Source organism: Ambystoma mexicanum, chromosome 1q, assembly GCF_040938575.1.
Source record: "Ambystoma mexicanum isolate Mex_15411 chromosome 1q, UKY_AmexF1_1, whole genome shotgun sequence".
Taxonomy (NCBI): domain Eukaryota; kingdom Metazoa; phylum Chordata; class Amphibia; order Caudata; family Ambystomatidae; genus Ambystoma; species Ambystoma mexicanum.
This window is the reverse complement of record NC_090922.1, coordinates 172821930-172836469: the sequence shown is the minus strand read 5'-3', so window position 1 is coordinate 172836469 and position 14540 is coordinate 172821930. Positions and strand designations below refer to the sequence as shown.

At 43.7% G+C, this 14540-nt stretch overlaps 1 protein-coding gene across 1 annotated transcript in view; it reads left to right on the top strand.

Moving 5' to 3' along the window:
- Window positions 1-14540, top strand: part of LOC138526164 (transmembrane channel-like protein 7) — a 368500-nt gene that overhangs the window by 207000 nt on the left and 146960 nt on the right. The window contains exons 10-11 of the mRNA XM_069636577.1: window positions 421-547; window positions 3957-4054. Coding sequence (XP_069492678.1) covers window positions 421-547; window positions 3957-4054 — 225 coding nt within the window. The remainder of the gene's footprint in view (window positions 1-420; window positions 548-3956; window positions 4055-14540) is intronic.

Here is a 14540-nt window from a genome sequence, read left to right as displayed (position 1 = left end):
TTCTAAAACTTGCCACATGACAGTGTTGGTTTGTAATCTCTTTTCCTTCAAAGGGGCTCTTATACTACTAGGTTCCTGCAGACTCTTTGAGGAGAAGAAATCCAATGTATTGTATGTGCTAGGATGCCTCTTATTAAAATAGGCCAAATATAACTTATTTTAAGTGTAAAATGTATCTTTTCGTGGATGAGTATTCCAAACCTAATGTCCCTGTGGACAGTTCATATAAGGGATCTTAAGTTACCTTGCCTAAAATGTACCCTGTGTGGCATGCAATGCCTAGCGTAGTCCCCTGTGTATGTGTGGGAAAACAATTATTTATGTACAATCGATGGTCCCTAAACCTTCTTTAAAATAGTGTTCTTGTTTGTCCCTTTTTGTGTGTTCCCATATTCAAACTCGACTCTTATCTCCCATTAGGTGTGTCTTCCTGCGTTTTGCCAGTCTGGTTATCCTGCTATTCTCGCTCTGGCAGCAAATTACATGTGATGGATCCAGTCACGATGCCCGCTGCATGCCATGTGGCTATAATCATGACCAGTTCCCAGTAAGACATCTTCAGTAATTTAATTGTGGTGCATGTTTAGGGCAATGGCTGGTGCAGACAAATAGTTTGTGGCACATATGTAGGACACAGGATGATTCTGGTGTGGGTATATGCCCAGCGATATGCTTTACAACATTGGCTGGTATGATTATGTACTCAAACACAAAAAAGAGGAAACCAGGACATAAGGGTCGACACAGAAAAACATCCCAGATTTTAAATGTGTGTAGCATCTGTGGATCAAGACTGGGTTATAATTAAACATCAATGCTGGGTCACGAGTTACTTGAGGACAATTCACCTATACTTATAACAAAGGTATTAAAATAAAACACTCTGGGACTCATTACAAGTTTGGCGGTAGTCCAGCGATTAATCTGCTGGAATACTGCTAAACGGAATTACCATTATGCCACTTGGTCCGACGGAATTACTGGTGGGTTACAAGTGGTGGTATGGCAGTGTTACTCCCCATTTATGGAGTCCATAGGTCTCTATGGGGATTTGGCAGATTTACCCCTGAGGTAATTCCAACGGCTGTATTATGGATTTGGCAGTTTTCTGGCAGTAAGGTGGCAGATTTACTCCAGCCTTTTGCTGGATTTTTTTTCCTCTGCCTCACTGCCAAAGTTCTAGTACAGCAGTACGGTAATGTGGTGGTAATGCAGTGGTAATTAAATTACCACTGTTTTTTACTGCACTGCCGAACTCGTAATGAGACCCTGTGTGTATTTGTATATACTGTTGATAAAACCACATACAACAATATCAGTGTCAATAATCTCATCTAGCTACTATGAAAAACCTTCACCAACTCAATAAATGAAAAGAACAGTGCTTGCATCACTTCATAAATACATGCACACTCACTACACTACTCTACATGCTCATGTCTTAATTTCAAGAGTCCGGTAGTGTCAATCCCTCAGCATGACGAATCCTATAGTCTCCACCACAACAAGATCATGTTTCACCTCTCTCTTTTCTAACTGGGGATTCATCAGGGGAAATGTCTGCAGTCCCAAAAGTTAATAAACACCTTCTAAGAGCTAAACCATTTTCGAATAGTACATACCTCCTTAGCACTACTGCAGAGATCTCACAGCATGGATATTTTCCACCATTGCTAGTATTTAACAAGTACCTAACTGTCTACTGTTCAGAGTTATCTTGCACCCAGTAATACGCTCTACCTGCCATAAAAAAGAAACTTTGTTTACCAGTTACTAGCTTCAAGTATCCTGCTTAGTAGTATCTTAATAGTAAGCAACCTTTTCATACTCAAGATCTTTCATCCCTTAGATACTTTCCTTAAACTCAGCGATTCAAGATGAATATATACAGGTTTTCTTATTTTCATAAAATGGTATCATTCTCTCTTCTCTTTACAGCCCTATGATACAACAAGATCACATCCATTACCACTATTGCTTTTTATACCCATATAAAGTTGCTCGTTTTTTTAATCATAAAATATCTACATTCTTACTCACTTCAAAGCATGACCACACACATTCTGCTAATCCATTTCCCGAGTCATTGGCGTCATCCTAGGGCCATGCCTGGGTCACTTGCTGGTCTGCCTGAATGTCCTGCTATGAATTTGTGGACACTGGCTGGTGTGTGTGTGTGTCCTTAAGACATGCTTAGAACACTTTATTGTTGGGCTTATGCCAGACGGAACCTGCCTAGAACTTTGAATGATGTAGGGATATGCCCTATATTAAAGGAGTGAGGCAATGATTGGTGATCGATTATGCCTTATGAGAAGCACCCCACCAGCAGGACCTCCAGCATGGCAGCATACAGAAACGAAACTAAACATCCCTGACCTACCACACGAATACGACTCTTAGTAGCATTGACTAGATGGAACTTCCCCTGCCTAGTAAAAGAAACATATCATGGGCCTGCGCACAACGATAAAAGGAATAAGGGAGATCAGCTTCATTCTGGTCGGTTTTAATCACAACCAGAGCGATATTCTTACAAGAGTGTCAGCCAAGGATTAGGGGAGATCAGACTAACTCTCGACACAACCGCTGTGACCTTTAAATGGCTGGGGCGATACTCTCACAAATATACCAAGGGCCTACACACAATGTGTCAGCAAGGATTGTGGGTGGGGGCATCAGCATCATTCTGGATGGTCCCCTGCAACCTATAAAATGTAATCGGACGGATACAACCTTAAAAGTGCCAATCGCCAGCACACACAACGCCAGTCAAGGATTATGGGACAGCAGACTCATTTGGATGGAATAAAAATAGCACTCACACAAAAATGCCACAAGCAACCCTTGTATACAGTAGTGTGTGGCATACAAACATACCACATTAATTCAGTAATAGGATTAGGATTGCTCACTTTGCTATCTCTACCACACCTTCACTCACCAGCGGCTATATATAGGTGCTTACAGAGCTGATTTCAACTGTATTTCCACTGGATGTAGCACACTCAAGTATCTTTGCTCTTCCACACCTAGAATTACACCAATCCTCAGGACTTGAGTACTTCTGGTCTGGAAGCATCAACATCACAGGATTCACATCTGGTTTCCTCATCCCACTAACAACCCACACTTTGCAGGTCCAATCAGGTGGCTGGAAACGCAGGTAAGAACATACATTCGCACCCGGGGAAGGGTGCACAGCGATCCAGGTGGCTGGAAATGTGGGCGAGAACACAGTGTGCCACCCACTTTTCTACAAAGGCCCTTCCCTGGGTGCCGCAATATTTTTTGTGGGGAGGCAACAGAGTGCATCCCCATACCCCATACCCCCAACCCTCCTCTCAAACCCCTCAGACATCCCGCATTCTTCGCCCACCACCCTCTCCTTCCCCACTTATCTGCTGGTCCGGAGCATTGTGCTCCGCTCCCGGTGCTCCGTCCCGTACTTGGTGCCCTCCATGGAAAAAGGAAAGGCACTAAATCCCTTTTCTATTTACTATGGTAGCGCCATCTTCTTTTTTGTTATCGTGGGAGAAAACAATATATCCATAACCCAGAGGGTACCCTGGGGTGCAAATAGAAATCACCCCTTTTCAGGGGGCATACATGGCCGGTAGCAGCCCAGAGCCCTCGCCAAGGCCCTCACTTTGCCTGTGCCTGCATGGGCTCAGACTGGTGGGCCATTAGCGGCCATGTACACCTTCGACACGGGCGTGATAGCTACAGTATACCGGCCACGTTTCTCCAGCCAACCAAAGCCCTTCCGCAGGTACCGCCATCTCGATTGTCGGGAGGCAACAGGCAGCCCCTCCTCCAGGGATTGATGCATTTGATAAATAAGTTGACATTGGCTTTTGGGTGTGTATTTTCTGTGGTGCATGTTTTGGACTTTTAAGCCTTGGCTAGAGTACATGCAGACTTTAAAGGTTTTTTCCTTTGCTTTTTTTCTATAGTGTTGGGAGACCCGTCTGGGCCAAGAGATGTACAAGTTGCTTGTGTTTGACTTCCTCACAGTGATGGCTGTCATGCTCCTTGTGGAATTTCCTCGCAAGTAAGAGAACAACTAACCTCATTCCCATCAGCAGCTCCGTCGACACTTGGCTCTGTGTCTCTATATAGTAGCGCTTAAACGTGGCCCAGTGTACATTTGGCACATGGACATTATTAACTGCATGTTGGACAATTGACCGTGGATCACAGAATATATGGGTCTCTTGGCCTTGGTTCTATACATAGTCACCACCTGGGTATGGGTATGTGTGTATAGGCACTTGAGCATCGGTCTTTGTTTATTTGGAACTTGGCCATGTGTCTCAGAATAAGTGGGGCTTGCAGCCATGAGCCTCTTTAGATTGGACGCGTGCATATTGATCTGTGGATATTGGGCACTGGAGCAAGGGCGGTTGTTTACTAGTCTCTTGACCACCATGGGTCTCTGTTTATTGGGCACTTCGATGTGGGTCTTTGAAAATGTGGTTCTCTTCACTATGGGTCTATGTATTTTAGGCACCTGGTTATGGGTCTGTGGATATGGGGCACTTGCACATGTTTTTCTTTAATTGGTTGCTTGGCCATATGTCTTTTTATAGTAGCACTTCACCATTACCCTGTGCATATTTGATACATGGCCATTTATGTATTCAACTTTTCATGTGGACACCAGTCTCTATATATTAGGCACTTTATAACAGTTGCATGCATTTTAGGAAATGTGCATGGCCTAAATGTATTCATGGCTCTTGGCCAGGACTTTATTTCTGGGCCCTTGCCAATGGGTCTATGCATATGCATACATACACTGCATGACCCAAACTGCTCAATATAAACTCTGTAATTACAGTTGCAATACCGTGCAAACCTCGACACTAACCCAGACCTATTTTCCGTGCCATGGTCCCTTGTAATGAATCAGACTAGAGTTAGACCAGCTGACATTCAAATGTCTAAGACATTAATTGTTGATACTATTATTGTCCTGTAGCAGCCCAAACTAACACACATTTCTTCTATAAATCAGACAATCCGACATGGGACCTGATCTTCAGATGAGCCTATGCCATTTGAGGGATTCTTTACTCCCACGGATTCCACATCTTTGATATTCTGTTCCCAGCGTGGCTCTGCCTGATGACGTTACACTCCCCACCCCAGATGGGATGTTCGTGCCCAGTATAGAGAGCTACTGCACCCCATGGTCTAAGTTCCTTTTTATTTTGGCAATCCTGTAAAGGCCTTGGTGTTCAAGCCATACGTGGATTGTGGACAACAGACGTCTGTTTCCGACCCCGACAGGATAGGTTTATATTGTTTGGTGAACAAACATGACCCCCAGAAATGTGGGTCGTGCCAATCCATGCTAAAGCAGTATGCCATGAAGCTCTTTAGCCTTGACCACAAGGAATGTAAAAGGGAAGAGACGAGGACTCCATCCATATCCCCGGGTGTGGAGCAGAGGACCAAAGAAGACCAATTCCCAATCCGGAAGGATAAGACGAAGAAGAAGCATCACACGAGGTCCTGCTCCATGAGCAACTCTTCTAGGCACCATAATTCATCTTCTTCAAAGAAGAGAAGGCACTGTTCCAAAATCCCCGGGTGTGGAGCAGAGGACCGAAGAAGACTGATCCCTGACCCAGAAGGATAAGAAAAAGCATCACCAGATGTCGCACTCTCCAAGCAGCTCTTATAGGCACCATTCTACAACTTCTTCAAAGAAGAGAAGCCATCGTACCAGGGACTCCTCACTTTTTTTGGCTGTGGGTTACCATGCCCTTGTGCTTCTAGCGACCAATGCCGGCTCTACCCATCACGGTCTTCATCAAGGAAGGTGACTCTCTCCCTTTTGTCTTGGTACCCCTGTGCTACAGGGAAATAAGTGATTTTCCAGAAGACTTGTATGGCAACGGGGAGAAATCAATGGACCTGGTCTCCAATTTACAAGAAGCGAGCAGCCTCAATACATCTCTGGAGCTGAATATCCTCATTGCACAGATTCCAGGGAAGTCTCATGCTTCATTCCAGACAATGATGGCCAAGGCGGTTGACAGACTGGGCTTGTCGGTTCCTACCAGACCGAAGGTTCCATTTGAGCTTACACACCTCCTGGATGAGGGCCCAAAAAGAGAGACCATCCTGCCTTTTAACCTGGCATTAGAGGTCCTGGTGTTGGAGGCCTAGGAGAATCTGCCTCTGTCATGGCTGCGGACCGAAACTTGGCAAGGAAGCACCCTCCGGCACCCTCAGCTAAGGCATTTATCGTGGGAATTTGTCCCTTATCTCCAAGGGTGAGCCGGTGAGGCTATGAAGGTGAGCCTGCACCACTATACCCTCCATAGAGGTAGAGACAAGTGTGACCTCATCGGGAGAGACTCCCCCTTCGGGGACAAGGACTCCTGTTCCTATGAGGAACTCCCTAGAGGACCCTCTAAAATGACCTCGTCTAACCTTTCCTGTGAAAAGCTACATGAAGAAAAAACTCCTGGAAGGGGAGGAGCCTGGAGACGCGAGGGAAGACCCTGCAAATTACAAAAAGGCTCAAACGCTGGTGAGAGAGCGACTGAACACAGAGTCCTGAAGCTATGAAAGTGCGAGAAGCAGAAAGAGAACAAGCTACAACCTGTTGTGAGGAAACTGAGAGAAATGGAGCCAGACGCCTGGCATCCTAATTCAAAGAGAGAGAAAGAGACAGAAGGTGGTATCTTGACCATAGAAGGCTCGTGGTGGACCGAGGGTCCCAGCAATGACGCCAAAACCGATGTCTATCAGCAAACACTGAAGTAGTCGGTTTATGAAATACTGAATGGCCACCTACCCAGAAGAGGCGGAGGAAAAGACTTAAAAGGGACATGAGAGACCAAGCTGGAGAGAAAGAAAGCTGACCCTGCATGATTAGGAAACCCACTGACGTTACTCCTAATAACATCAGGTAATAAGGAAAATGGGAAACCTGAGAGGGGGACTGATGATAATTATTGGAATGCTCATACTCGTGCCAGTCATAAGAAAGACATTATAACATTGTGTGGCGGGTCAGAAGAAGAACACAGACTCTGACTCTTCATCTCACTACTGTTGTTTATTAACTGAAAGGTGAGAACTTCTATCTTTCTAGAGTTGTATTGTATTCTTTCCCTATACTAAGGGTGTTCCCAACCTAACCAACCTAACTAAGGCAGTGGCGTCGGCAGGAATCACATTTAGGAGGGGCACAGAGGAGGCCAAAGACAAAAGTAGGGGGGCAAAGACAAAAGTAGGTGGAGAACATGGTCACTGCTTGTCTTTGGTAGTACAAGGGGGGGGCACAGGGTTTCACAGGGGGGGCCTGCCCCCCCTAGTGACGCCACTGAACTAAGGTGCTTGTCATTCTTCAGTCAGAGACCAAAACAAGATAAATTCACTGTCCAAATTAACCTATCCTCACCCTACCACTATTAGAACAACCAAACATACAGGAGAATGACTCTGTGAAGTGTGTACAAAGAAAGAAATACATAACTATCAAGAGAGTTTTTCCCTGGGAAGAGCAAGGAACAAGCCTTTGTAGAGGATACCAAAAGCTGAGAGAAAAGTCCAATAAAGTATTGAAGGAACAATATGAACTTATAAACAGAGCCACCAGAGACTATTTAAAGATCAAATAATAAATACAAGTGGTGTGTGAGAAACCCGAAGGTGTTTCACCCGCTAGTCACCGGTGATCTGTCATCCAAGTGGCCAGGATACGGCCAACTCTTTTGGATCCAGTGCCTGGGGGTGGACCAGTGAGGGAGGATCACCTGGGTGAGGGGTGGTCGGGGAGTGTGAATGGGACGCCGGATGGTGAGGCACGTTATCCCTTTACCTGTAACTCCTTTACCCCATCCTACCAGGTAGGATACTTAGAAACTCAACCCACCCCCTTTCCCTGCACGAACACTTGCTCATGGACAGCTCACTATGAGAGAAAATGGACTAACACCCGAGCCGTATAAGTGAATGGTCAGGCAATTACTGACCATTACACACACCTGACTTCCATTACACTTCCCCACACAGATAAATGGTGCAGCATGTGAGCACACTCTGAGCAAGACAAAGCACACGAGGAAGAAGCAGTTTCATGAAGCCAGTTTAATACAAGGTGAAAGATGCCAAAACCAGAGGGGATCGCAAGGAAGGAATTGCCCTTGACCTTTTCAACGAGAGATTGTTACTTTCATGAACCTTTGAGAATAGGAAACGTAAAACTAGGAATCAAGGCTGAAGAATGCTGCATTGTGTGTCGGAGGTACCCGGGGCTCTCCTGCGTCGGTAGTCAAGGAGGGCTTGCCGCTGTGGTACTGTCCTCAGCTCCTACAACAAAGCAGCGCCAGTGAAGTCAGCACAGCCGGTGAGTTGGGGAGACTGATACCAATGCGGTCTGTGTTGAAGCCAAGGGTCAAGCAGCAACATTGTATAGTGAAAGCTGAAGTGAATAGTGTATGAAGCGTATATGGTTAATCGACGCGAGCAAAATTGAACAACAGATGAGTGATTGAGCTTTGAAGCCAAAGCAGGATACCTTAGACATAGGGCCTCATCACGAGTTTGGCGGTAACCCTTAAATCCGGCGGTCACGCTATTACCGCCGGATTTAAGGGTCTGCCAAATAAGGGCTTCGGTGGATTTCTCCCCAGCTCTGGGCTGGGGGGAAATCCGCCGAAAATTTGTGCAATTACCGCCAGTGGGAAATACACCGGTGGTAAGAGCGCGAAAATTCCCCATTGAGCCCAATGGGGAATGGGGCATTCCCGAATGGGCTCAGTGAGGAATGGGGAATTCCATTACCGCCAAACCCGTGATCCGGTGCTAATAGCGCCGGGGGTTTGGCGGTAGGGCTAATACTGCCGGCGGTAATACCGCCAGCATTACCGCCCAACTCGTGATGAGGCCCATAGTGATCCGGCACTACGTGTGTGCTCATTCAAAAGTCTCTGTAAGGTATCCAACTGAAAGGTGGCAAAAGAGAAAGACTGGAAAAGGAATTGCAAAATCGAAGTGGTCCTGCAACGGGTCAAGCAAAACCCTGTGCACATTCAAAAGTCTTCAATTTTAATAACGTAAAGAAAGTTGATGACAAAATAGATGAGGTTTGTCCAAGCCTGGCGGAGGGTGATCAGCTGATAGCTTTTGGTTAAAGCAAGTTTGTTTTAAAAGTTAAATTGGAAATTGAAATTGGTACGAGCCCAGCGGAGGGAGACTGATTGAATATTGTATTGTAAAGGCATCTGAGCGCGGCTGAGAGGGGTCCGGGGTGAACCGTGAATCACCCGAAAAATTGGATGTATGAATTTCTTGCGAACATTGTGTTAAAATGATCTGAGCCCGGCTGAGGGGGATCCTAGGTGAATAGTAAATCACGTGAGAAATTGAGTACTTGTAAAATCCTAAGAGAAAAATAACTTATTGTTTGTCGCATCAGGCTCTCTGAAGAAAAAGACTTTGAAAGGCAAAGATACTTGGGCACGGAAGGGCCTGATGCTAATGATTTAACTGTATCCTAAGCCAGAGACTGTGCTAAGCTCGGGTGTACCGCCTTGTGACGTGCTGAAAACGTGGGGAAGGGAGGCCAACAGACTGAACATCCCGACATATCATTTTGTGAACACTTCTTTCTTTTTTGTAACACTGTTTCCTACACTATTTGTATTTAGAGGTAAGGATGGGCAATCGTTTTATTAGTATAGGCCCTTTTATTTTGACAAAACAACACTAGGACTGCGCTATTATTTGATGGCCGTAGCTTGCTCCCATCTATAAATTTAGGATTAGATAGGCATTTTTCAAACCCTTTTTGAAGTTCAATAAACACCCTTGGACTGTGGACACTTGTGTCTGTCTTAATGTGGATAACATTCCTTCCATACAAGTAGGAAACCAAAACCCAGAAGAAGGGAGACATTCTCCTTGTCTTTAGTTGTTAAGCTAGTGGTAGGACCCGAGAAGGGTTAGTTTGGGGTGGTGGACTGTTTATTTTCAAGACATTCACCGACAACTGATGAGCACTATAGGGAAAGATAGGCATTATTCTTTTTGTTCATAAAACAACAGTGAAATGGCCAATCAGAGTCTGCATCCTTCTTCGGACCATCCACAGAGTACAGAATTGGCTCTGTGTTCCATCTGGGTTACACTTAAAAATAATGCAGATGAAAACTGAGAATGTGCACATACTGCTACGCAGCTCAGCCACTCTTGACACCACCAGTCATGAGATACTCCTAAAAAGACTGGAATATATTTGCATTAAAGAAACAACTCTACATTGGATCACCTCCTTCCTCACGGATAGAACAGAAACATTATCTTGAGCCCCACACTCTCAACTCTACTTTTCAATATCTACATAACAGCCCTACTAGACATTATCAATACATCTGGTATCTCCTGCCACAACTATGCAGATGACATATAAATAATTGACACATTTGTGAACCATCAATCACCAAATGCCCCAGGCATTAAAAACTGCTTTGCATAGGTGGACGCACGGATGAGAGCAAACAGACTAAAACTCAACCCTAGCAAAATAGAACTGATGTTCTGTAATGCAGCAGGTTCTAAGTCCACCACTACCCCTCGGCCTGACAAGAAGGGCCCTTTCCCAAGCCTGTCAAACATACTAAAGAATCTTGAAACAACAGTCAGCACCCTCACCTTTGATTCGCAGGGCAGAGTTCAAATTACACTATGCAAACAGCCTCTATCTCAGACTCCCAGATTATCTAATGAGGAAGTTCAAAATGCAGCGGCAGACTACTTAGAATGAAGCGATTTGAAAACACCACACTTGCATTCCGTATTGTAGAGAGGCATATATATACGTCATTAGACCCCAACCCCTCACCTCTGTCCTATTGGAAAAGCAACAAAAAGACACTATGCCTGAAACCTGGTATCATACCAATAAAACACCTAAGATATGAGAGGCGATATGCGCTCAGACAACCGTACCGAATTTACCCTTGAACAGATGCTGTAGAAGGAAGTCTGCTGACACCACTAGACATAGATGAACTATAAGTAAAGTCTGACAGGTATAAAGTGACGTAGCGAAGAGAAGAGACGAGGTTGGCGAGTTAAAACCACCCGGTATACACAGCATTATGTGACAAGACACAGAGTCAGTGTGGCAATGAAAGTGATACAAACCACACTTGCATTGTTGTTTTTTGTCTCCTCACATGGAGACAGCTTTTGCAGTTACCGAAGGACATAAATGAGACTTGATGGCCCAAGCCTTTGAATCATAGACCAGCTGGCTGGTATTCTTAAATTTAAGTTGTACTAATGATTCATTGGGTCTTCAAGAAAGCGGGAACAATAACATACCCCACTGAAAGCGGTCAACCAGATACATTGTGGGATGCCCAGCTAACAACTTGACACCATGACAAAATATAGATTTTAATCTTCATTTTCCTGCTAATGAGTATAAGCATTAGAATTGTTTCTCTCCTACGTTAGCCTACAATCCAGGCACTTCACTTTGTCCTCTGGATTGTTTAACCCTTATTTAACATAGACACTGTTATCTTTGGACTTCTCAGCCATAGCCTAAGGAGGGTCAGTCTCTTCTCTGCCCCTTTACCCTAGACAGGCAGCTCACCACCTCCATCTAGGGAGCATCCACCATCCAGGGGTCAGTTTGTTTTTGGTTGGAGGGTCATACAGGCTGTTGGTTAGTGGTTCTCTGGATGACCTTAGTAAGTTGTGTCCTGTATCTTCTGTGTGCGAAAACAGTTGGGATTATATACAGGGTCTAGTTACCAATTTTATGATTCTGTTGTGTGTTAATTGTCCTCAAAGGGTAAAACACCTGACTTTCAGGAAATAGCTCAAGAATTGGCTTTTCAACCAACCACTTTAAAAGAAATTAAAAATAATAGCAATCAACTAAAATCTGTGCATCATAAACTTGGAATACTTTACGCCAAGCTGTTTTCAAAACTCTTTGCACTACCATCTGTGGGAAATCAATTTGATTCATGGAACCTCTGCCGCATGACACACTGTTTTGCACCTTTAATCTCTGTGAAATCTATCACCAAGAGCCAGGAAGTGACAGCACCCTCACCCTCCCTCTCCACCCCCTCATCCTTCAACTAACTCCTCACTACTAAACTCTTGCATCCTTGCACCTCCACACTCCTTCAGATGACCTCCAGGTTTAGTATACTTAACAGATTTAGACCCTATCCATCTTCAATCAACACCTATGCTGTCAATTTTTGCACTCCACAATGCCGTGACTTCCCATATTGCTAACCTGCCTGGTCGGTACAACAACAAACAACAGCGATTTTCATATCGGCACACAGTTAATGTGTACTTTCAATTTGAATCCATTAAAACAAAGGATTTCTGCATCTTCCATCCTACTATCCGACTAACACACCCAGCTCTCCTTTCTTACAGACAAGTGTGTTCCCAAAACAGGGAACTCCCGTCCGCTGCACACTATCTAAGGCTAATCGCCAAAAAGTTCTTAATATTGCTATTCAACTTGAAAGTTCTAAGATTTTAGATTATTGTGGTAAATAGTTTATGCAAAAGATTTAGATTCAAAGCAAAATGAATACTTCTCTTACTATTCATTCATATGAAGTGTTTTATTAACCAAAAAAAAGTATAATCACAAAACATAGAAAGGGAAGTTTCCCAAAACGTTTCGAGAGGATCTCTCTTCATCAGGGGAATGATTCTTATGATATCTCTACAAACAATTCAGAAAGCATTCCTGTAACTAAGTATCATAACAACAAATCCAAACATCCATAACACTGTGCTCAGATTATTATGTTAATACCTATAATGTTCAGAAGTTGTCCAATACAAACAATGAACTTCTCTTTTCACTTGATCACTTATTCAGTGCAATATTCTGGTGATAAAAAAACAAATTACTGTACAGAATCCCAAAAATGATCAATCTGAATGCATGTAAGTCGTGTGTACGATTTTACCTGTCTCATTGTGAGTGTGGGTCTTCTAATGCTTATAAACTGTATCCAACAGTGCCTACTGAAGCCCTGTAAGAAAAGCATACCTTACCAAATGTGTAATGATGTTTCTATCTGTGTAAAGTCACATGTCTTTTTAAAAATCTTTTGCAGTGCAGCGTTAAACTCACCTTGCTAAAAAGGTCCGTATAAGCTAAAGGAATGTGTATGGAAATCCTCAAGGGATCCTTAAGTTGTGCAAATCTTCTTATCTGTAAATGACAATAACCAAATAACTCAGGTTACTTGTCATGAAGTTAGATGTTTATACAGTATCCTAATGAGTCTGGAGGAAGTAAGCTCTTCCTAAAGCATCAAAGATCTCAAACTCACACCCTACTTTACGGCTCATTATGTTGCCAACTTGTGACAAATGGGTCAATAGATGAGATTTCTTTTGGTCCCTTAGTAGGATCCACTGGATTCTGTAAAAAATATATATATATTATGTGTATGTATGTAAGGGTTACTTTGTGCCGGAGAAAACTTTTTCACACTGTTATTGTGTAGCCTCAATGCTTGCCCTCATCGGAAGAAAACCCTTTCCCATTGTGGTGTGATCTAGCCCTAGGTAATGCTGTCGCTCCGCCTATCCAAAAGGGATAGGTGGGAGAGACTTACCCTCCTGCTACAATAAGTCAACTTTTAAAATGTATTATCATCAGCTATGACTATGCATAGCGCAATTTACTAAAAAGAATTGTGAAGTCACACAGTCCAGATGGGTCTATATGTTCATACGACTATTTATTTGCCCTCTGTGGAGTGTGTCTGCTCACCGCAATGGTGGTTTTAATAAAACTATGTGGTAAGTGAGAGTTGTGATTAGATACAGCATCTCACTATTGTCTATATGACTTTCTTTTGTCACCACTAAAAAAAGCCAGGTTCTTTTGCAGATGAAGAGCCTCTAGTGAAACTATGAACCACACTTCAGCATCCCGAATGAACTGTAGTTGTTGGCGGTTCTTATCAGTCCTTTAATATCTGTGTCCCCCTTATTTCTCGGACATCCTGGTCTGTGGTTGGCCGGTTTCAATGATCTGTTTTCTCATGCATCATCTTCTTCAGGACCTGTTAACTTCATTTAAGTAGACTCAATCTGTTCATCCAACGAATCTGGCACAGCATGTGCTGTGATACAGAAAAATTGAGAGTCGGTGGTGACTTCTCCTGAGGGCTAAGCATAGAAGCATTTCTTGCTTTTTTTGTCTTCTTCACAGTGGACAATTAAACATGTTCTCTACAACATTTACAGATCATTCTTTTATGGCGAGCTCGCAATTACACAGGGGTGCTCCAGGATTCTTAACTTCTTAGTTTTTCATAGATAACATACATGTGATCATTTTTGACATAGCAATGTATTGTCAAATGTACCTGATTCGTACGCTGTGTTCACACGTTATGTGGATGAAGTTCTAATCTGTACTCAATGCAAGTGGGTCCGAACCACCGTGGCTGTACTTGGTCTTTTCCTATATAATGTAAATAATGTAAATAAAAGGTATCTTTTGT